Source organism: Salmo trutta, chromosome 2 (genome assembly GCF_901001165.1).
Source record: "Salmo trutta chromosome 2, fSalTru1.1, whole genome shotgun sequence".
In the NCBI taxonomy this organism is placed as follows: domain Eukaryota; kingdom Metazoa; phylum Chordata; class Actinopteri; order Salmoniformes; family Salmonidae; genus Salmo; species Salmo trutta.
This window is the reverse complement of record NC_042958.1, coordinates 22,443,428-22,468,437: the sequence shown is the minus strand read 5'-3', so window position 1 is coordinate 22,468,437 and position 25,010 is coordinate 22,443,428. Positions and strand designations below refer to the sequence as shown.

General features: G+C 42.1%; 1 protein-coding gene across 2 annotated transcripts; it reads right to left on the bottom strand.

Annotated features, from left to right (window-relative positions):
* Positions 1 to 304: 304 nt before the first annotated feature.
* On the bottom strand, positions 305 to 25,010 carry itprid1 (ITPR interacting domain containing 1). Of its 2 annotated transcripts, XM_029698656.1 has the most exons (16): positions 24,687 to 25,010; positions 20,169 to 20,214; positions 19,857 to 19,897; positions 17,743 to 17,796; positions 15,900 to 15,948; positions 14,805 to 14,882; positions 14,328 to 14,530; positions 13,316 to 13,830; positions 13,084 to 13,144; positions 7,502 to 7,614; positions 5,555 to 7,309; positions 3,117 to 3,244; positions 2,724 to 2,835; positions 2,144 to 2,437; positions 1,934 to 1,988; positions 305 to 1,669 (listed from the first exon to the last, which is right to left on the bottom strand). In XM_029698656.1, the coding sequence occupies exons 1-15, from the start codon at positions 24,805 to 24,807 to the stop codon at positions 1,941 to 1,943; spliced, it is 3,618 nt and encodes a 1,205-aa protein (XP_029554516.1). In that variant the 5' UTR covers positions 24,808 to 25,010; the 3' UTR covers positions 305 to 1,669; positions 1,934 to 1,940. The 2 variants fall into 2 exon arrangements, with proteins under 2 accessions (XP_029554516.1, XP_029554507.1); XM_029698647.1 differs by having other exon boundaries at positions 305 to 1,988.

Here is a 25,010-nt window from a genome sequence, read left to right as displayed (position 1 = left end):
AATGATTTAAACCATTTACCTGTTTGACCACTATGTGTATTATGACACCTCCACTGTGGGGTTCGATTGGGCTGCAGCTACCATACTTACTTTCCAGAGCTCCGACTTGAAGATTACTGACGTCATGATTAGACTTAGTTTTTTCCCCGGTTGTCTTGAAAGCACAATGTTGAATGACAGATCTCTTGAACTTTGCCATCACAAACCTGACCTTTTTGAAGGGAAAGTGTGCAATTATCTATGTAATGCATCTCAGTAGGAAAATAGTGCTTTTACACAACGTAGAAACGTAATATTCCACAAATGACTTCAACATTTTATAATAAACATATTACTTTCTAGGGCACAACATTTGCTTCAAAAGTAACTAGAATTCATTTAGGCCCAATAGAGTACCACAGTATGAGTCATAATACCCATAAAACCTAGCAGTCAAACAAGGAAATGGTTGCAATCGTTTTTCCACCATTCATTCATTTTTCCCATAGGGGATTTTACAAACACTTAAAATAAGAGCTGTGTTGTGTAGGCTTACCCTGGCGTGGCGTTTTGATAACAATCTAAATCTGTCAAGGACAAGGTGACTCCCTGTTTGACCGTTAGGTTTATGGGTATTATGACACTTCCACTGTGGGGCTCTATATACCGTAGGCTGTATTGCAATTAAAAAAAAAATGTACATTTTTTTTTCTTTGTGCTAATAATGACATAACCCAGAGCAGGAGGGTGACACATAAGAGCTCCTCTCTATAGCATACACATACTGCATGGATCTCATGTGGATGGGGAACTGTCTTACCCAGAGCATTGATGCAGGTAGGTAACAGTAGGAGACTTCATGTTACAATAAGGAATAAGAACACATCCTTAGTTGAGACGAATGCTGTTGTTGATACGTAGGGAATGACAATACACACAAATAAACTCTTTGTACAGTATGTTATGCATTGGATCGGCACGTTATAGAACAAGCACACATGATTTCATGCATTCATGCTCTTTATTCACTGTGTGGACACTGGACTACTTTAGGAGTAATAGAATCCATTGATTACACCAGCCTGGTTTCATAGACTAGACATAGTCAACGTAAATCCAGGACACTCAAATGAATACGATATGGTATGTTTGGTAAGGTTACATAAGGCAAAAACGAAAGGAGGGTGGCAAAAACGAAAGGAGGGTGGTGGGTCGGGATGGATGGATAGGTGGGCATATAATGCAAACTTCTAGCATCTCTAAGGTTGCGTCTTCCGATCTCATCACGGACAACTTGAGCATTTAGGCTAATTAGCTATTTTGAAACGTACTACTTTTTGCAACTACTTAGCATGTTAGCTAACCCTTAGCCTAGTTAACGTTAGCTACTTTAATGTTAGGGTTAGCCACATCAAACTGGAATTTGTGACATATCATACTTAATCGCAAATTCGTAACATATTGTACAAATTGCAATTCGTAACATATCATATGAATTGTTATTTATAACATAAGAAATGGATGATGGACATCCACAAAGAAATACATACCTTACCACACCTAACATATCATACTAACTGGAGGGAGACAGATTTACGTTTATTATGTTACATCTACCCGAGTCCAGGTTGATTGGACACACTAACTTAGACAGCAGATCATTTTCAGTTAGCTACAGCAGAAGCAGCATCTGTAAGACAGAAAAACAATACATGGGTTTCTGAGGACACAGGCAGTGGTTTTTTCAGTAAAGTTTAGAGAGTATAGGTCTGGTATTCACGCGAAGGCGTGTTACAGAGCAGAGCACTATTATAAGACTTTTAAAGGTAATTTACGTCTGAGCCGACATGCACAGCGTTTACCATGAACGCGATTGTCGCCTGTATAGTACGCTGCCCTATGAAACGCTTAGGATTGAATCCCGGCCTAGATCTGTCAGTCAGGGCTACCCCACCTCTCTTTTACTCCAGTGAGTCAGTATTGACAGAGTGGCGTATGGACTCCTTCAGCTGAAAAACAGTAAAGAGATGTGACAACATGTCATTATCAAGACAAAAATGTAAAGCAATACGCAGTCAGTACATTTCTGTATTTTTGTCCAGTAAACCTGAAACTACATTTTGATATGTGGTTGTGTATGCACCAGGGGTCAAAGGTCCCTTACTCTCTGGATGAAACCCACAATGTCCAGTTTGTCTGGCTTGGTGCCGGTAGAACCATGGTTTAGCCTCTGGTCCATAGAACTGGAATCTGGCAGTGCTGATCTGGACTCCAAATCCCAGGTGGCCTGCGATGAGGGGCGTGGCCTGGACATGTCCGTCAAAGGCAGCCAGGGCAGCAGGCAGCACTGAGTGGCCATGCTCCTAGAGGAGGCGGAGCCAGGGGTGGATGTGGTCGTGGGGATCAGCCTTAGCTGGGTGTAGAGGTGAGATTGTTCATCGAGTAGTCTGTGCATCTTCTATGGAACCGAACAACATCACAATTCAATATCAGTTCTCAGATATTTGTTTTTATGCCCATTTATGCTGTCATCCATGGCTTTGAAATGCTTATTCCTTTGGATATTGATTCCGATCTCTAGTTTCTATCACATACAGTACACAATAACACATTTTTACTAACTGCTGTAATTGAAGGAAAGTGTAAAGGGTGTTATAGTGCTGAGGCAAAGTAGAAAAACATAGCTAATGTTTTCATTTCTCATTAATATAATCCACAGTCAAGGGTGTGTCTGTGTAACCTACCATTTTGAAGCTGTCGTCATAGCGATGAACCAGGTCAGTGAGCTGCAGTTCCAACTCTCCTGCTTCCTGTTTCACAGCTTTCCTCAGCTCCAAGATGTCTCGCACTTCCTCTCTGAGACAGGACACAGGCGTAGGGACAGAGGACACAAAAAGGTGACACCATCATATGTCAAATCTAAATCATTAGCCAACAAAACAGGGTTGAGTTCAATATCATTTCAATTAAGTCATGACATGGAACTGACTCCAACCCTGCAGCATAAACATAACACTAAAACCATCAGTCTCAAACTGTCCTCATTATACCCAAGCCTGCTCAATGCTCACTCTAAATGAGATGGTATGAGTGAGGTGAAGTAGCCCAAAGCGTCCGCTAGAGGGGGTATTATCTACCTGTCAGTGTCAGAGAGTGAGCTGTACACCGAGGCCTGGTCTTCTGACAGCTGTTCCTCGATGTCTGTCAGGACGCAGCGGAACTTCCTCATACAGTGCATCATCCCCTCCAGCTCATCCAGGGAATACTGCACAGAGGATTATACAGAATAATATCATGAGAGAGGATAGAGACAACACAAAGTCAGGAATACTGTACAGTGAATCAGCGCATAAGGGACGAAAGGTCTGTTTTTGCCTATCAATGAAATTGCAGTGGTTAGCTCGAAGAGGTTGATAATTCAACCAATTAGAACAACCAAATGGACTCAATACAAATATGAAGGCCATAGATGTTGAACTCAGATGAACGCCATAGTGTAGATGTTCTGTTCTCAGAAGTATCAAATTCAGCTGTTCACAAAGATAAATTACAGTAGCCTACTCAACACATCATTTCCATCAGAGCACAATGGTGGTCACCTCCATAAAACAGGCATTACGTGAGAGACAAAAAAGGGTCTACTAAAGACTCAAGTAGCAACCCCAATCCTATTGACCCTTCTTGGTGAATAGGACCTTTCATATAATTTTATTTTATTAGAAGTGAGCTGTGCTTGAGGCCACTAAAGAGCCAGAGAGAGAGTGGTGAACTTCCTCCTCTACTGCTGCTCATCATGCAAAACAGGCATTCACACGCAAATGCCCACTGCTGCGTATGAAACCAAACCACCATCTTTAGAAGGGCCAATAAAGATTCTAACATGCAAAGAGGATTTGTTCATCATGTCAACAGGAAAAACATGTGATGTGCCTCAATGCCTCCTTATCTAATATTCTATAAATATACAGATAAGGAATTGAATAACTCTTAATGATCAGACGTAGCCATAGAAAGGGCACTTTTGTTGCAGACATTTTCATGAGTGAGGCTGCATTATTTTTGTTATTTAGTCTTGTATTTGTTCGGATATTATCCTGTGTGAATCAATTTAACCTCTCTAGGATAGGGGGCAGTATTTTCACATCTGGATAAAAAACGTACCCGATTTAATCTGGTTATTACTACTGCCCAGAAACTAGAATATGCATATAATTGTTTGATTTGGATAGAAAACACCCTAAAGTTTCTAAAACTGTTTGAATGGTGTCTGTGAGTATAACAGAACTCATATGGCAGGCAAAAACCTGAGAAGATTCTGTACAGGAAGTGCCCTCTCTGACCATTTCTTGGCCTTCTTACACTCTTTATTGAAAACTCTGCTGTAATGTGACACTTCCTAAGGCTCCCATAGGCTCTCAGAAGGCGGCAGAACGTTGAATGATGACTTTGCAGCCCTTGGCTGAAAAACAGTAGCGCATTTGGATAGTGGTCGATCTGAGAACAATGAGACGGGGGCGCGCGTGCACGTGAAGAGTCCATTTTAGATTTTGAGTCTTTGAACGGAAAGGACGTTTCCCGGTCGGAATATTATCGCTTTTTTATGAGAAAAATCGCATAAAAATTGATTTTAAACAGCGTTTGACATGCTTCGAAGTACGGTAATGGAATATTTTTTTAAAAATTGTCACGATACGCGTCACCGTTCGGATAGTGTCTTGAACGCAAGAACAAAACAGAGGATATTTGAACATAACTCTGGATTATTTTGAACCAAAACAACATTTGTGGATGAAGTAGAAGTCCTGGGAGTGCATTCTGACGAAGAACAGCAAAGGTAATCCAATTTTTCTTATAGTAAATCTGAGTTTGGTGAGTGCCAAACTTGGTGGGTGTCAAAATAGCTAGCCCGTGATGGCGAGCTATCTACTCAGAATATTGCAAAATGTGCTTTTGCCGAAAAGCTATTTTAAAATCGGACACCGCGATTGCATAAAGGAGTTCTGTATCTATAATTCTTAAAATAATTGTTATGTTTTTTGTGAACGTTTATCGTGAGTAATTTAGTAAATTCACCGGAAGTGTTTGGTGGGAATGCTAGTTCTGAACGTCACATGCTAATGTAAAAAGCTGGTTTTTGATATAAATATGAACTTGATTGAACAAAACATGCATGTATTGTATAACATAATGTCCTCGGAGTGTCATCTGATGAAGATCATCAAAGGTTAGTGCTGCATTTAGCTGTGGTTTTGGTTTTTGTGACATTATATGCTAGCTTGAAAAATGGGTGTCTGACTATTTCTGGCTGGGTACTCTGCTGACATAATCTAATGTTTTGCTTTCGTTGTAAAGCCTTTTTGAAATCGGACAGTGTGGTTAGATTAACGAGAGTCTTATCTTTAAAATGGTGTAAAATAGTCATATGTTTGAGAAATTGAAGTAATAGCATTTCTAAGGTATTTGAATATCGCGCCACTCGATTCCACTGGCTGTTGAGTAGGTGGGACGATTCGTCCCACATACACCAGTTAAGGTTTGCCAAAGAAAGAGTAACTGAATTGTGTGTGTTACTTACAGGGAAAGCTGAAACGGAGAATGGTTTGAGGTGATTGTTCTGAGAACAGCAGCTACAGCGGTTATCACAGGAGCAGCAGCAGGAAAGCCCAGAGAACAGTGCTCGTTCCCACCGTCTATCCTCATCCCCCACTTCTTCATCCTCCTGCCACAGCCCCGTGTCCAAGGAGGTGGACTTCATCTGGAAACTTCCGGATCTTCGTGAACCGTCGCGAGACAGCCACCGATTGGACGATGACAGGGAGGGGGAGGGGACGGGGGACGGGAGGGATATCATCTCAGGTGTCATGACTGCTTTTCCCATGGCAACCGCAGTGTTTCTGTGTTCTGCAAAGTGGGAGACATCAGCATCTGACCACGCCTTCCTGGAGAAGGAGTTCCGCCTCTGCCGAAGCACCAGGTCAGTCAGGGGGCGGGGCTCGAAGGAAGGGCCGAGCGGGGAGGGGGTGTGGGGGACGCCACCTCTCCGGAGGGCAGAGTGGGAGACAGAGGGCAGGGAGGAGGGCATCTGGACAGACACAGACCGGCCTGACCTGAAAGCACCACTGTGGGGGACGAGTGGAGTTGGGGCTTGAGATGGAGCTACGGTTAAGGAATGGGCTGATGGTGAGTTTGGAATTGAGGATGGGGTTGGTGTTGTGGTTAGGGCTGATAGAGAATGGTTTGGGATTGGGGAATGGGCTTGGGTTGGAGATGAGCTGGATGCTGCCGGAAAAGCTGAGGCTGGAGGTTGGTGTGGCCATGAGGCTGGGGATAGAGATGGTGGTGGGGATGGAGATGACACTTGCTCTGAAGGTGAGGTTAAAGCTGGGCCTGGAGGTGGGTCTGTTGATGGGTCTGCTGGTTGATATAGTGGTGGGACAGGCTCTTGGACAACCAAGCTTGAGGATCCCTCTGAAATCTTTGAGCCACCTGTTTCCCAGTGCACTGGGGGTGGGGAGGCAGAGAGAGGCTCTGCTGGGGGGAGAGAGGAGGCAGGGAGAGGCTCTGCTGGGGGGAGAGAGGAGGCAGGGCTTAGCACTGCTGAGAAGTTAGGGTCAGATCCTAATAGAGGATCTTCAGAGTACCGGTCCTGACAAACAAATCCAGTCTCAGAGCCTTGATTCACCACCTCAGGAACAGCAACAGGACCCAACACTGGACCTTCCAAACCAGAACTAATCTGTACTTTCGTCTTCATCTCCGTCTCTTTCTTCATCTGCACTAGAGCTACCGAGTTCATCCGAGAGCCTTCATGTGACCCATAACAATCGGTGTCCTGATCACCAACAGCCTCTGTTCCTGTCTGAACATTGCCACTTTGTTCCGCTATGTCCTTTTCCTCTCCTCCTATTGGAACAGCTTCCTCTGATTCCACAGTAAAGTGTTCTGTTTCTCTATCTGTTTTCATGATAATAATAACGTGCCGTAACGGAGAGTCTGGCTTATGACAAGGTGAACCGCAGGCCGAAGAGAATCCATCTTCCTCAGTGACAGTGTTTTCCATTAGGCTTGGCCTGGCTCCAAAAGCAGAGTTAGTCATCTCCAAGGCATCAGAGAGGAGGGAGTGGGGTGTGGGGGAATCCTGGTGTCTGGGTGTCTCCTCTGTAGGGCTTGTTGTCTCTGGTCTGTATAGAGGAGACTCGGGTCTTGGGTGGCACATGGAGAGGGAAGGAGGGGAAGGGTCCAGGGAAGTGGATGGGGGGGACGAGGGGGGTGAAGCTCCTTTTACAGTGATCTGGCTGTCAGTGCTGCCTCCAGATATTCCCGACAAAGCCTTTAAACAACAACCAAACACTGTCAGTTTAAATTAATGAATGACCTCTTAAATTGTGCACCATGAAATAGACAGAATATCAATTCAATAATATATTTTAATAATTTGGGCTGGTGAAGTATATAAGTTAGTAGCAATAACTTAAAGTAACACGCCTAGATTGTTGCACTTCTAGAATGTTATCCGTGTAACCTTCATGAGCTCGGGTCCAGGTGAGGGATGCTGGGTAATGGAAGGGATGAAGGGCTCTTCCAGGAAGCCGCTGCTGTCAGACTGGCAGCTGTTAGTCCTCATCACACACACTGCTACATAGGGAAGGGGGAAGAGAGTAGAGGGAGGGGAGAGAGGGAGAGAAAGAAAGAGTTCATGGAAAATTACATCACTTTAATCATATCCTTCAATCAGACTCATCTGGAGTATAAAGGAGAACTATGATTCAGGGCAATAAACAGAACTTTACCTTTGCCTGGTGAATCAACTAAAAGTTATGACACAATTTGCTTATTCAGTTAGCAGTGGAGGCTCCTCAGAGGATGAAGGGGAGGACCATCTTACTCAGTGAATTTCAGAAAAACATTTAAAAAAGTTATCCTTTTTAGATAAAACTATACTAAATATATTCACATCACCAAATAACTGATTAAAACATACTGTTTTGCAATAAACAGGTCTACAGTAGCCTCAACAGCACCCTCTAGGGTAGCACCATGGTGTAACCGGAGGACAGCTATTTTTCATCCTCCTCTGGCACATTGACTTCAATACAAAACCTAGGAGGCTCATGGTTCTCACACCCTTCCATATACTTACACAGTAATTATAACAACTTCCAGAGGATGTCCTCCAGTCTATGAGAGCTCTTGTAGTATGAACTAACATCTTGTCCATTCAATCAAAGGATCAGATAGTGAGTCTAGTACTGAAAGCATAAGCTACAGCTAAGTGAGTAGGTGACACAAAGAGAGAGAAAGACAATAGCTAATTTCTTTAAAAAATAAGGAGAAGCAGCAGAGAGAGAGCTACAGTGGCTTGCGAAAGTATTCACCCACCTTGGCCTTTTTTCTATTTTGTTGACTTACAACCTGGAATTAAAATAAAATGTTTTGGGGGGGTGTGTATCATTTGATTTACACAACATTCCCACAGCTTTGAAGATGCTAAATATTTTTTATTGTGAAACAAGGAAGTAATAAACATGCCTACCCGCAAAGTCAATACTTTGTAGAGCCACCTTTTGCAGCAATTACAGCTGCAAGTCTCTTGGGTTATGTCTCTATAAGCTTGGCACAGCTAGCCGCTGGGATTTTTTCCAATTCTTCAAGGCAAAACTGCTCCATCTACTTCAAGTTGGATGGGTTCCGCTGGTGTACAGCAATGTTCAAGTCATACGGGCAGCAGCGTAGCCTAGTGGTTAGAGTGTTGGACTTGTAACCAAAAGGTTGCAAGTTCGAATCCCCCGAGCTGACAAGGTACAAATCTGTTGTTCCGCCCCCGAACAAGGAAGTTAACCCACTGTTCCTAGGCCATCATTGAAAATAAGAATTTGTTCCTAACTGACTTGCCTAGTTAACCTGTTTGGACTAGGGGGCAGTATTTACACGGCCGGATAAAAAAACGTACCCGATTTAATCTGGTTACTACTCCTGCCCAGTAACTAGAATATGCATATAATTATTGGCTTTGGATAGAAAACACCCTAAAGTTTCTAAAACTGTTTGAATGGTGTCTGTGAGTATAACAGAACTCATATGGCAGGCAAAAACCTGAGAAGATTTCATGCAGGAAGTGGCCTGTCTGACAAGGTGTTGTTGTTCTTGCCTCTGTTTATTGAAGACTCAGGATCTTAGCTGTAACGTGACACTTCCTACGGCTCCCTTAGGCTCTCAGAGCCCGGGAAAAAGCTGAACGATATCGAGGCAGCCTCTGGCTGAAACACATTATCGCCTTTGCCAAGTGGCCGATCAGAGGACAAAGGGCTTAGGCGCGTGCCCGAGTCGACCCCATGCTGTATTTTCTTTCGTCTGTTTACCTAATTGCAGATTCCCGGTCGGAATATTATCGCTTTTTTACGAGAAAAATTGCATAAAAATTGATTTTAAACAGCGGTTGACATGCTTCGAAGTACGGTAATAAAATATTTAGAAATCTTTTGTCACGAAATGCGCCGTGCGCGTGACCCTTATTTACCATTCGGATAGTGTCTTGAACGCACGAACAAAAAGCCGCAGTTGGAACATAACTATGGATTATTTGGGACCAAACCAACATTTGTTATTGAAGTAGAAGTCCTGGGAGTGAATTCTGACGAAGAACAGGAAGGGTAATCAAACTTTTCTAATAGTAAATCAGAGTTTGGTGAAGGCTAAACTTGCTGGGTGTCTAAATAGCTAGCCCTGTGATGCCGGGCTATCTACTTAGAATATTGCAAAATGTGCTTTCACCGAAAAGCTATTTTAAAATCGGACATATCGAGTGCATAGAGGAGTTCTGTATCTATAATTCTTAAAATAATTGTTATGCTTTTTGTGAACGTTTATCGTGAGTAATTTAGTAAATTGTTAGTAAATTCGCCGGAAGTTTGCGGGGGTATACTAGTTCTGAACGTCACATGCTAATGTAAAAAGCTGGTTTTTGATATAAATATGAACTTGATTGAACAAAACATGCATGTATTGTATAACAATGTCCTAGGTGTGTCATCTGATGAAGATCAAAGGTTAGTGCTGCATTTAGCTGTCTTCTGGGTTTTTGTGACATTATATGCTAGCTTGAAAAAATGGGTGTCTGATTATTTCTGGCTGGGTACTCTGCTGAAATAATCTAATGTTTTGCTTTCGTTGTAAAGCCTTTTTGAAATCGGACAGTGTGGTTAGATTAACGAGAGTCTTGTCTTTAAATAGCTGTAAAATAGTCATATGTTTGAGAAATTGAAGTAATAGCATTTCTAAGGTATTTGAATATCGCGCCACAGGATTCAACTGGCTGTTACGTAGGTGGGACGATTTGGTGCCACCTGCCCTAGAGAGGTTAAATAAAGGTAAAAAATAAAATACCACAGATTCTCAATTGGATTGATGTCTGGACTTTGACTAGGCCATTCCAAGACATTTAAATGCTTCCCCTAAAACCACTCGAGTGTTGCTTTAACAGTATGCTTAGGGTAATTGTCCTGCTGGAAGTCAACCTCCATCCGTCTCAAATCTCTGGAAGACTGAAACAGATTTCCCTGTATTTAGCGCCATCCATCATTCAATTATGACCAGTTTCCCAGTCCCTGCCGATGAAAAACATCCCCACAGCATGATGCTGCCACCACCATGCTTCACTGTGGGGATGGTGTTCTCGGGGTGATGGGAGGTGTTGGGTTTGCGCCAGACACAGCATTTTCCTTGATGGCCAAAAAGCTAAATTTTAGTCTCATCTGACCAGAGTAACTTCTTCAATATGGTCGGGGAGTCTCCCACATGACTTTTTTCTCTTTTTTTCTTTAAGGAATGGCTTTTTTTCTGGCCACTTCCATAAAGCCCAGCTCTGTGGAGTGTACGGCTTAAAGTGGTCCTTTGGACAGATACTCCAATCTCTGCTGTGAAGCTTTGCAGCTCCTTCAGGGTTATCTTTGGTCTCTTGGTTGCCTCTGTGATTAATGCCCTCCTTGCCTGGTCCGTGAATTTGTGGGTGGCCCTCTCTTGGCAGGTTTGTTGTGGTGCCATATTCTTTCAATTTATTAATAATGGATTTAATGATGCTCCATGGGATGTTCAAAGTTTCTGATCTTTTTTTATAACCCAACCCTGATCTGTACTTCTCCACAACTTTGTCCCTGACCTGTTTGGAGAGCTCATTGGTCTTCATGTTGCCACTTGCATAGTGGTGTTGCATACTCTGGAGCCTTTCAGGACAGGTGTTTATATACTGAGATCATGTGACACTTAAATAAAGCCCACCTGTGTGCAATGTAAATAATTATGTGACTTATGAAGGTAATTGGTTGCACCAAATCTCATTTAGGGGCTTCATAGCAAAGGGGGTGAATACATATGCATGCACCACTTTTCTGTTTTATATTTTTTTGAAACAAGTTATTTCTTTCATTTCACTTCACCAATTTGGACTATTGTGTATGTTCATTACATGAAATCCAAATAAAAATCAATTTAAATTACAGGTTGTAATGCAACAAAATAGGAAAAACACCAAGGGGGATGAATACTTTTGCAAGGCACTGTATATTTCGTGGTATATTTTTTTCCTCTTTGTTTACCTTTCACATACTTAGCTAATGCAGCTAATTTAGCTTACTCAACAACCTGACTCAGAGAGGAATGCTGTTTATGTTAGCTAGCTGGCTAAGGCTATCCAACACTGAAACTCTTCCAAGTCAAGGTAAGCTTTCAGTTTTATAAATGTATTGCCACCAGGGGGCCACCGGTGTAACTGCTAAACTGCTTGCTGTACTGCATGATTGTACACAAATTGGATTGTTGGTTAACTAATGCGTTAGTTCTAGTCTGTTGACTATAACGTTAGCATGGTGACAATGTAGTTTGTGTAGTATGAAGGTTTGGCTTGGAGAGGTTTTTGTGCCTGGTCACATACAGCTGTTATGTACTGAAGGGAAAAATGTGAGCGGAGGGGAGCTGGTAGATGCGAGAAGGAATAATGCAATGAGCAAAGTGATGATGATGCTGTATGTGGCTGCTATGAAAGTGAACTGTGTGTACGGGTGAACAGGGGTGTATTCCTTCCTCCGATTCTGTTGCAAAACATTTCTTAAACGGAACAAGGTGGAGGGGGGGGGGTCTACCTGAATTTGTCCAATAGAAACTAAGTTTTACAACTGTTTGGACTAATGACAACACCCCAGTTTAGCTATTTGCAGACAAAAGTGTGCAAGGCCATATTGAATGTGTAACTGCTTGTCACCTTGATTACTCCAATTTGTCTCTCAACCAGTGCACATTATAAACTTCCATTTGTAGGCTAGGTTGTTGCAACCTCATGATGGGTATAGGGAACACTTGAGTATTTAATTGAACCTTTATTTAACTAGGCAAGTCAGTTCAGAACAAATTCTTATTTAAAATGACAGCCTACCCCGGCCAAACCCAGACGACGCTGGGCCAGTTGTGCGCCGCCCTATGGGACTCCCAATCATGGCCAGATGTGATACAGCCTGGAGTATCAGGTAGTAGCCTAAACCTATCAATGTTACATTGAGCTGGGTAAATGGAATATGAATGACAGTCATCTAATATGATGTAATAGAAATAAGGCCATGCTCAAAAAAATTCAATCTCCCTAATGTTAAACGGCACCGACCGCCACTGTTGGTCGGTATCGTGTTTTAAAACCCCTTATGAAAATGATGGCACTCTAATTGCTACAGTATATTTGCATTTCTTCGCCATAGGAGATTCTACCTTCAGCATGGTACAGAAAACTGGCATCAGAGTCAGGGCCAACAGAGTTTAAAAATAAACCTAGACATTGGATAAAGAGAGCTTTTATCTGGTCGAGAGAGAGAATTGTGTTTACAAAGCTAGAGGACTGTTTTAGTAGGTTACTTTTTAACACTTAAATCATGAGAGAAACATCCACAGCAAGGCAGGGGAATACTTTCCATGTCATTAGCGCTCTTTAAAATATACACTAATGAAAGACAAGCTACTGTTTAAGATCTTAGTTGTAAACCTCACATAAACCACTGACAAGAACTATAGAAACCAGGAAAATGGACTGGAGAAATGTGAGTGTTAAAACAGTGGTGCACATACCTGTGGTGTCGGATGCTCCCATGTAGCTCCCAGAAATACTGCCCTCATCAAAGCTCTGGATCTGACATGGAATATACATATGTAGTACAACTACAGTTACACAGTTTAATCTGGAAAATGAAGCAATACAATGCAAAAGGTAATTCAAGACATTTCAGTATACTATACCCCTTTCCACAAACGTTAAACCACCAGATTCTTTTAACTTGAAGTGACACTTTCTGACATTTACCTCCTCCATCTCAAAGGACTCCCTCGCCTCCACAGGACTTTTCTTTCTGGTTGGAATACCACTGGAGATCAGGGGTTGATACTCCTTCCCCACCTCCAGCCAGAGTGCACCCTCCTGGGGGACCGAGTGGGGCTCTGGTGCTTCCGAGGCTAGGCCTTGCTCCTCTGCCAGCGGGGTCAGACATATACTCTCAGCCAGGCCCTGTCTGGCTCGTTTCAGCGGGGTCCGCCTGTCAGGGAGGCCGGTCAGGGGCTGCTGTAAGTGGGCTACAGGACTGTGGGGAGTGGGGTTTGTGTCCTGGGAGTCCTGGGTCTGGTTTTGGTTTTGGGTCTGGCTGAGGGTTTTTCTGGAGACCCGGCGGAGCAGCATGCCCATTCTCTTCCTCTTCTCCCTGGCCCCGGCTGAAGCTAAAGCTGGAACTCCGCTCTCGGAGACGGAGTCTGTAGACGCACCACCGACCAGGGATGAGAATGCAGTGGTAACCTGCTGCAGCACCTCCAACTGCCTGAACCTATCTGTGAGTGAGTGAGTGAGTGAGTGAGTGAGTGAGTGAGTGAGTGAGTGAGTGAGTGAGTGAGTGAGTGAGTTGAGGTGAGGTGAGGTGAGAGAAGGAGATTGTTAACATTTATCTGTGGTTGACAGATGCAAAGTTGGCAAACCAGCTAACCATGTTATCAGTCTTATAGGACTGTCTCCATCAGGTGGAATAAATGCACGATGTTCTCACCAGAGACAGAGAGGACACTGGATATACAACAGTTTCAACACATAAAGCACAAAAAGAATCCCATGACCATGTTCATGCCAGTAGTTGCCAAGGTTCCTGGAGCTAGAACATGTATGTGGCTAGCTTAAACATCATATGACAGCACATGACATAACTACAGTACAGTATTTGTAAAGTGTATAAAGAGAATGACAGCATGTCAAGGTATCTACAGTATGTTTTCAGTGTATTAAGAGCATATGACAGAATGTCTGAGGAGCATGTTTACAGTGTAACATCACTTACTGCTGACATCAGGGTTCTCTATGTCCATGCGGTTCTTCTGGGCGTCCAGGAACACCTGGATGTTGATTCCCCGGGCGCTGGACTGGTTGTTGATGAAGCGGGCAGGGATCCGTCCAGAGATGTCAGGCTCGTCACAGCCGAAGCCCAGATCTAGTAGGACCTCCTCTGGGTCGTCACTCCACAGATTCAACACATCCATTACACTGGGATAACACACAAATGCACACATTCATATAAATACACATGCACATGTGCTTGCAGACACAAACACACAAGCACGCAGGCAGGCATGCAAACGCACACACACACACAAGCATGCACACATAGAGGGATGCACACTTTCTGTAAACGTACATCACCTCATGCCAGTTATTGCATAGTATGTTGCAATTGCAATCCAGCCTCAGATCCTCACCGCTTCAATAAGGATAAATACTGGTTAACAAAAGAGCGCCTGGAGTTGGCAACATGACTAACCTGAGTGGAGCTGACTGTGCTGAGAAGGCTGAGGTCAAGCTGTTCCACCTGGTGAGAACTGGGCTGGACCTGGAACTCCTGGACCGTGACGGAGACACAGACATGGTCATAGAAGGACAACAGTCTCTGAATCTAGACTCTCATCTTAGGTATGTGTTCCTTTAGCCATTTATTCCTCCAAAAGGTGAAGACATGATAGAACACTGCTGCAAACAGTCTCTGATTCTCATGTCTCCATACAAGCTAGCCACTCATCCTTCTACAGACAAAGACATGATAGAACGCTTTTTTGCATAATACTACAATGCACCATAACAGAATGGAACAATAATCTGAATTAACACTGCTCTCCCTCATCTCCACACACAAATTCCTTCATCTAAACCCTGTTTAGAGTTGTCTCTGCTGTACACTACGCAACAATAATCTCATATTATTCTCCTCCTCGTCGTGTCATATCTATGTCTATGTCATCACTCTTGTTTCATGCAAACCATCCCTTCATCCATGTCTGCGTCCCAAATGGCACCCTATGCCCTACATAGTGCCCTATGGGTCCTGGTCAAAATTAGTGCACTGTATAGGGAATAGGGTGTCATTCGGGATGTATCCCATCTGTTTCTGTGAAGGTCAGGTGAGTCTCTTATATTTGCATGGTAAATAGGAGTCACTGGCAGGTGGGCATGTATCATGTGAACATTATTCATAACTTATGACAACATCTGTCAATCAAGCCAGCTCCCTTCACTACCAGTCAGTTAATGACAAGTGACTGAAAATTAGCCCTGGGTGAGGGTGTTCAGAGTTTAAACATATTTCATTTTTGATCACATCAATCTAACCTCACTTTGAAATGTTAGTATTTTTATGGGGTCAATAAAACATTTTAACCCATTTATGCATAGTAAGTTATCCATAGTAATCATATATGCAAGTTAAATATTGCATAACATAACATCAAATGCGAGAGACAAATTATTTATACATGGATGTGTAATCTCGCACTGTATAGACCCTCTGTTGCAATTCATTTCAATGCGCCAAAAGTTTGACAGCAACCAGCCGACAGGACAGTAGAGAGGGAATGTTCCTTACCTCAGAAATTCCTGGACGGTCCTCACTCCCTGTTTACCATATAAAGACGCTGAGGAAGAGAACAAAAAACAAAACAAATAATCTAGACCTGAAAGCAAACAAGGCTGAATATTTGGAATATCTTGCTATGAATGACAACGAGCTAGTTATCCACTGTGTCTCTGCTAGTCACAACTGCTAATTCAGCACATCCTGTGTCTGGGATGGCTCTGTTTAGTAGCTATATTAGGCATTAGTGTCCTTTCAGTCAGTGTTTTCTCTTGGCTGTCCTCTCTACCTCTATTCAAGGTTGGGACTCCATTTTACCCTGGCATGGTGACAGGGACAAAGTGGTCTGTGCTGCCGGCCGAAGCTTTATTTTATTTCATTACACAGGACTTTTTTTGTCCAAGAACGTCTCCAAGATTCCAACATCCAACTCTTATTTTCTATCAGGTCTCGTTCCGCAAAGTTCTTCCATCTGAAGAGGAGTTCTAAAATTAGTGTTTGGAAAGTTGGTGATGATGCATGCCATTTCATTCCATTGGGTTCTGTTCTGTTCCGAGCTGACTCCCTAAAGTGCCATGTCATTTGGTGTTACATAACCAGGTCTCCTGATCCACAGATAAGGTGGTGCTTTTCAAGGCCAAGAGGTACTGAACTCTATATTCCCATCTAACATCTGAGTTTGGGGTAGCATTCTTTTCAGTTGACTTACCTTTCTGTTGAGTACACTGGCAGTACCTTGGAGGAGATAGAGTAGTCTGATCAATCTTTCCTTAGGGTTTGGGGCAGCAGTCCCTTTTGGTTGACTGGCCTTTCTAAGTAGCCAATCCCTTTAATATCTTGAGTAGCCAGTCCTGGGAGGAGATAGTGGACAGACCAATCTCTCCTTGGGTCAGTGTCTGGAATTGACCCCCTCTCCTCTCTGTAAGGACATGTTCTCCCTGTACTCTCTGTCTCTGAGGAGAATACAGTGGTTCATGCCAAATATCCTTGGCTGTCCCTTCTAAGACATCCTGTCTCCTGCTTCTCCACTTTCTTCTCTTCCTTTACTGTCTCACTGCAATTTTATTTGATTGTGAGGCCGGCCTAAGTGATGACTAAGAAGGGATACTGTGGAAGTAATGCTACTGTACACGGATATGGGCGCACACACACACACACACACACACACACACACACACAACCCCCAGTAGGTGTCAATGAGGACTGGTGAGCATCAGATCCTAGCTGTGTTTGTATAAGATTTGCTGTGGTGTTTGCCAAAGCTAAGCAGCGCGATTTTCCTTAGCCATGTTTAGGGTGAACTGCCTGGAGGTGTGTATAGTCCAGACCTGGGCTCAAATACTAGTTAATCATTTTAAATACTTTATCCATACTTGATTGCACTTGCCCGTCTTAATGAACCAATAGAACAGTCCCAAACCCAGACCACAAGGCATTCCAGGCAGGCTAGAGCAAACGCTCAAAGTATTTTGAAGGTTTTCAACCACTATTTGAACCCAGGTCTGGTATGGTCTTCTCCCAGTCTCTAAGACTTTCATCCTGGTCTTAACTGTCCCTCCCTCTGTCTACTGCTGGATGCTCAGCCTTGAGATTAGCAAGAAGTACAGACACCACCTCTCCTCTGCCAATATTTTACCCCCTCACCTAAATACACCAGCCCTCAGCAACATTTTTCTCATTGTGTACCCACTCTCAGACAGCTCAAATGTTCCTCTGAGCACACAGTAGATAAATCATTGAGATGTTTTAAAACCACAGAACCTGTTTTTAACTTACTCCTCTGTCCTCGGCTCGGTTCTACCTGGTGTTCATGTCACCCTAAAAACAACGACTACAAGATGAAAGATCTATTTACCTTCGACGCCCAACGCTAAGTCATCCTCACTGCTGGCGTTCCTCTTAAGAAGCCCTGTGATATTTTAAACATAAAAACAGAAGAGATTCAGAGAAAACACCAAAGTGTACTATACTATATATTACACTGAGCAAAAATATAAAAGCAACATGTAAAGTGTTGGTTCCATGTTCCATGAGCTGAAATAAAATATCCCAGAAATGTTCCATATGCACAAAAAGCTTATTTTTCTAAAATGTTGGGCACAAATTTGTTTACATCCCTGTTAGTGAGCATTTCTCCTTTGCCAAGATAATCCATCCACCTGACAGGTGTGGCATATCAAGAAGCTGATTAAACAGCATGATCATTACACAGGTACACCTTGTGCGGGGGACAATAAAAGGCCAATGTGCAGTTTTGTCACACAACACAATGCCACAGATGTCTCAAGTTTTGAGGTAGCGTGCATTTGTCATGCTAACTACAGGAATGTCCACCAGAGCTGTTGCCAGAGAATTGAATGTTCATTTCTCTACCATAAGCCTCCTCCAACGTAATTTTAGAGAATTTGTCAGTATGTCCAACTGGCCTCACAACCGCAGACCATGTGTAACCACACCAGCCCAGGACCTCCACATCCGGCTTCTTCACTTGTGGGATCATCTGAAACTGAGGAGTATTTCTGTCTGTAATAAAGCCCTTTTGTGGGAAAAAACTCATTCTGATTGGCTGGGCCAGGCCCACCCATGGCTGCGCCCCTGACCAGTCATGTGAAATCCATAGATTAGGGCCTAATGACTTTATTTCAATTGACTTATCAATTTTCCTTATATGAACTGTAACTGAGTAAAATAGTTGAAATTGTTGCATGTTGCATTTATATTTTTGTTCAGTTTACTTTCGACTAGGGTCCTTAGGAAATTGGGTGCCATTTGGGATACACCCTTAATGTAAAATAGAGATTAGACAGAGCACAAACACAGAACGAGATAACAAACATCACCGTTTAAAGAGGCAGACTTGGTATTTCTGTACTCAGCTTCTGACAGATACAAATGACCTCAGAAGAAGAAAGTGATAGAGGAATCAACAATAGCAGTCTTGTTTTGTGTGACATAATAAACCGGTGATGGCTAAGACCAACAGTAAAGGACATTTAATGGATGTTTAGGGGCTGGTTGGTTACAGCACAGACTTATTGTCACACCCTGATCTGTTTCACCTGTCCTTGTGCTTGTCTCCACCCCCCTCCAGGTGTTGCCCATCTTTCCCATTATCCCCTGTGTATTTATACCTGTGTTTTCTGTCTGTCTGTGCCAGTTCATCTTGTTTGCCAAGTCTCTGGGTTTCCTGGTTCTGACTCTGTGCCCATCTGCCTGACCATTCTGCCTGCAGCCCTGTACCGTTTTGGACTCTGACCTGGTTATGAACTCTTGCCTGTGCCCGACCTGACTTTTGCCTACCCCTTGGACTATAATAAATATCAGAGCTCAAACCATCTACCTCCCGTGTCTGCATCTGGGTCTCGCCTTGTATCGTTTTATTTATAACAAGATGTCGTTCCCATGGTTTTCACGGTCCTAGTTTGCATGTCGTTTGAATCTATCTATCTGCCTTGCTGAGTCTCTGCCTTTCTAGCTACACAACCTCTTCATTACCCAGAGACAACACCCATGTATGGTGAATATGACAATTTCAAGTTACGTATACAAATACATTTCCATATATCATCTCTGTTATACTAAGGCTTGATTTGTAACCTTTACATTACAGGATGAGTTGATTGGTTTTGTAATGACTTTAGTGTATTGTAGTGTAACATTTCTTACACTCACATTTTCCAACAGTTTCAATCTAAATCAACTGTTGGTATGTCATGCTCAAGTTTAAACTTGACTTAAATCCAAGCATCTTTCAGTAACTACTGGTCTATGGCTAATATTGAATGTACTTCAATGTGTTAAGCTGAAGTGTCACCAAAATAACCGTAATGCGCAACTACACTGTAGATAGAACTACTACTGTACCAGGACTAACAACAAATGACTCATGAGAAATTACTCAAACATTTTTAGATTAACCTTCCTGGTATTAAACTCCAGTAAATCAAAGTAAATGTCTATGTGCCGTACCTGCTGCAGCTTCTCTGGTGTGGTCTGGTTTTGCATCCGCCCTGCAAGTAAACGTCAAGCGCTATTAGGAGGGGTAGTCAGGAGGCTCACCACCAACCCAAACAGCACACAAAGATGTGGAAAATAAACAGGCAAGGAGTGAGCTATGAAATCCCAATCAGTTATCTGAAAATGAACTCCGTTCAATGAAACAAAAAATACAACTCTTAACTCCAAGTCCACTGTGTAGATATTGGTGGAAATGAGTTCTAGATATTTTCCATCAACAAAGCAAAACATCTGTCATATGTAAATAGACGTCCTAATACTCACTCATGACTTCTAAGCCACTGTTGGACGTTGTTCTGTCTACAGATTCCTGTACAAAAGGCATGGACACACCCATCAAGACTCATCCAAGAAACATTCATCAGTTTTATATAGGATGTGAAATCATACCTGGAATAAGTACACTCTTAGAAAAAAAGGTTCCTTATCGAACCAAAAAGGGTTCTGTCGCTTGCTTCAGATATGGAACCCCTAAAAGTTCTATATGGAACGCTTTTATGGGGTTCTTTGATCAGAATCCTATAGGTTTTTCTTCACTGAACCAAAATGGTTCCATATAGAACCCTGTATGGTGCCTTTTATGAATTATGGCTACTCATAGCCTCGTGAAGTAGGGGTGCTGATAAATTAGGGGGTCGACAAAAATATGCAGCACCCCCATCACTAAACATTTTCCTGTGGTCATGTAGCAACTACTATTCATTAAATAGTCATATTTTTTGCTACGGATATAATTTAAAACACAATTAAACAATGGACAAAAGAATACCAGCATACTTTTTAGAATGTATTGGCATTGTATGCAAACATAGTTTGGAAATATGCACTGGTATATAGCTTACTATATACCATATACTATATACCATATACTAAATATGCACTGGTATATAGCTTACTTTGTCATGTTCTTCTTATTTCTATTTCTTGTGTTTTTGTTCTACTATACTTTATAGCATTATATTGATATTGATTGCCGCATTGTTGGGATAAAAGCTTGCAGAAAGGCATTTCACTGTACTTGTGCATGTGACATTAAAAACTTGAATCTTGGTGTCCAGGGAGGCATCTCTTTATTTGAATGATGGCCTATGTCAACAGTGACTGACTTTACAATACAATACAGTCCATTAGTTACAGCAAACAACAATGGGTCTTGGATGGAGAGCATGTTGTGTATTTTTCAGTATTTTTATTATTTGAAGGGACTTGCTCAAGGGCCCAATGGTAGGGGAATGTTTTGAGGATGTGAACCCAATAGCCCTCCAGTTTTCAGAACCCGTCCCAGGATTTGAACCGGATACTTTTCGGCCACAGGTACAACTCCTTAGCCGCTGGGCCACTATTAAAGTACATGCAACTTTCACATGTTCTACTGCAAACAGTCATAAACAAATCTCACAAGTATCAGACACCGCAAGCTCCCAACTACTATGTAATAGAGTACCACAGTATGAGTCATAATACTGATAAAACCTAACGGTCAAAAAGGGAAAGGTTCCAATTGTTTTTCCACCATTCATTTTTCCCATAGGGGATTTTAGAAACACTAAAAATAAGGGCTGTGTTTCATGTAGTCTTACCCTGGCCTGACGTTTTAATGACTGTGTAAATCTCTCTAGGACAAGGTGACTATTATCAATATAATCGCCTGTATTTAACCCCCCCCCCAACAAAAAAATGTGGCTATCATAAAGAACCACAAATGCCATGATGATCTGGACAAGACCGCCAAATAGAGGCAAAGGTAAGAATCTCTGGTTGAACTATTTAATGTTAGCTAAATGTAGTAATAAATAAATTGGCTACATTTGTTTAAATGGACAATTCTTCGAACTCTCTTGCGCAAGTTTTAAATTGACACAATACCTGTTAGCAAATGTGTCAGCTCGAGATGGCTTGCAGGGATTTGTAGTTTTGCATTATATCCAAGTTGATGCTAATTAGCCTTTTTGAATCTGAGAATAAATAGAACTCAATATATTGATGAAAGTCACCTTGTACGAGAGATATTTACATAGTTATCAAAACGTCCTGCCAGGGTAAGCCTTTGAGAAACACAGCCCTTATTTTAAGAGTTTCTAAAATCCCCTATGGGAAAAATGAATGGTGGAAAAACGATTGGAACCATTTCCCTGTTTGACCTCTAGGTTTTATGGGTATTATGACACCTCCACTGTTGGGCTCTATCAACTCAACATTGACAGTATCCCACCCCTGGTTAGCCACTATTGGCTTAAATAGCCAAGTCTAACACAATATCTGCCAGTTAATTTCCAGCAATATTGCCCATCTGTGTGGTGTGTTCATTTGTCACTCTGTGTGTATCCAGTTTATATGATAAGCGGTCTTGTAGGTCGACAGAAATACTTTCCCCAAAACCATCTCAATTAAATGTTAACTGCAAAGTAGGCTTACCTGGCAGAAGTATATCATGAGTAAGTATATCGTTTGTATCTATTATTTGCAAACTTTGCCATGAAACGAGCAGCAACAGTACAGAACCATCACTAGACCGGCACAGTAGATGCATATTCCTCACTTGCTAGATGCACAATTAAAGGGCCAGATGCGTAATTAAAGGGGAATTACTATCAAAATCTACATTTGTTCCAGACCTTCTTCCAGACCTAAAAAAATTGTATTATGTGATTTAAGCATTGACTGTAACAGGCGTCGTAAGGAGTAGACCAAGGTGCAGCGGGAACGTGTATACTCATCTCTATTTATTTATTGAAAAGGAAAAACACGTATACAAAACAACAAAAGACACTAAGCTGTGCTGTGCTGTGCTGTGCTGTGCTGTGCTGTGCTGTGCTGTGCTGTGCTGTGCTGTGCTGTGCTGTGCTGTGCTGTGCTGTGCTGTGCTGTGCTGTGCTGTGCTGTGCTGTGCTGTGCTGTGCACAGACACAAAACAGGAGACAACTACCCACAAATCCCATTACAAAAACACCCCTATACATAGGACCTTCAATCAGAGGCAACGAGGAACAGCTGCCACCAATTGAAGGTCAATCAACAAACCCTAAACATAGAAGTAGAAAACTAGACTGAACATAGAAAAACACTAACCTAGAACATAGACCAAAAACCCCGGAACACTCTAAACAAACACCCCTCTTACATAATACCATAGCCCAACAAACCCCGAACCACATAAAACAAACACCCCCTACCACGTCCTGACCAAAGTACAATAACAAATAACCCCTTTACTGGTCAGGACGTGACATTGACATAGACTTAGAACATCCAAGTTCGTTGTTTCTCTATGAACGATTGTAATTTTAAGATTGAAAACCCCAAAAATCTAAAACCAGGAACATTTTTACTGAGAACATAATTTGGGAAAATATAAAACATTATTTGGGGGTACCTATTTGAAAGCTAGAAAAAAATGTGTAGCTTGCCAGGTTTATTTTTTGTAAGTAGCTCCCATACTAGAAAAGGTTGGAGACCCCTGTTCTATATAGAACCCCTTTTTATCTAAGAGTGTATGCTTTTATTAAACACAGCATTTCCTCTTTCTTCCAGCTAGCATTTAGTTTGCAACAGTACAGGTTTGTATGAACCTTGCTGTTTGCCACTCAGACCTCAACAACAATGTTAATAAAATATGAATTTGATCTTCCCCCACCAAAGAGATCGGTGTCGGATGTCAGCTAGCCATTGTTCTGACCAGGTGAAATCATACAGCAACATCATTCATATGGATATAAATGTCAATGCGAAATAGCTGAAAGAAATGAAAAGTGAATGTTAGCTGTCATTTCAGAGTTTGATGTGACTGGGTTAGCTCTTGTTAGTGGTTGTTTTCAAAAATTCCCATTAAACTCTGGGGTAGGGATAGAACCCTCAAGATTCATCTTCACCGGTTGTACAAAAGATTAGGAACACCTTCCTAATATTTTGCCCTCAAAACATCCCCAATTTGTCAGGGCATGGAGTCTACAAGGTGTCGAACGCGTTCCACAGGGATGCTAGCCCATGTTGACTTCAATGTTTCCCACTGTTGTGTCAAGTTGGCTGGTAGTGTATCTCTACTCAGAAGAGCTCATTCCATTTCATCCCACAAAAGCTCAATTGAATTGTGATCTGGTGACTGGGCAGGCCACTGCAGGAAGCTGAATTCACTGTCATGTTTGTGGAACCATTCCTGGACAATCCTAGGCTGCAGTGTGGCAGGCCCTGATCGCAAAGATACTATACTTTTATAAGAACTTTATGTCAAGTGTTATTGTATTACCTTATGTACCTCATTATGAAAATATATTTGTTTGTCGTTTTGAAGCTGCAAAAGTGGTCTACTCTAATATTGAGGTGAATCCATCTCCCTCATGAATTGAATTCTAGGCTATAGGCTATATTAAGATTCCTATCTAAGAGCCCTCCAAAACATGTGGTTATGATCATATATTTAGACTAATTCAACCAACTGTTGTACTTTTTGGTTCTTCTTGAAATATTTGTCAGCCATCAAATAAATATTTTTTTGTTTACCTTCAAATATTATTTGTTTTTCTGAGACCTTTATTTGAATATCAAAGAAAATAGTTGCCTTTTAGTTGAAACTCAATATAAAATATATTCGACTACAATTAGTATTTGAAAAGCTGGTATTTTCTGCCAAGATCTGAGTCAAATACATAGATATAGATATTTTAGACTGTTCCAAAAATGTAATCTACAGTCTCTAATATCGCACAGTTTTCTAAACAGTGTCATATTCCTCAAATTGAAAATCTGCAATCTACAGAACAATAAACTATAGGAAAGAGGTCTTACCAGCTCTGTCACTGCCATGTGACCGTTCTGGTGCTGACATAGGTACGTCATCCCTGTTACTCCACATGACTTTAGATGCCACCAAGTTGGCTCTCTTCTCTGTGGCCCCTTCAGTTGCCATCCTGGTGTCTCTCTGAAGATCAGAACCACACAACACCGACCGTCAGTCAACCTGAAAATCCACAGCAACATGAGGCTCAAGCAAACACCACAGGATCGGGTTGCACCCAGGCATCCAGGCTACACTATCTACACTAGTAAACATGCCAGTCATGAAAGAGATGCAAATGATGTCAAAACTTCAACAGCGAACACATCACAGCT

What these genes read in the sequence shown, in the direction of transcription:
- itprid1 (XM_029698647.1), bottom strand. Translation starts at nt 24,807, where the DNA reads ATGGCAACTGAAGGGGCCACAGAGAAGAGAGCCAACTTGGTGGCATCT. An exon ending in ACATGGCAGTGACAGAGCTG is followed by an intron (nt 20,215 to 24,686) that starts GTAAGACCTCTT and finishes CCTTTTGTACAG; the next exon opens with GAATCTGTAGACAGAACAAC. An exon ending in GGGAGCATCCGACACCACAG is followed by an intron (nt 7,615 to 13,083) that starts GTATGTGCACCA and finishes TTCCCTATGTAG; the next exon opens with CAGTGTGTGTGATGAGGACT.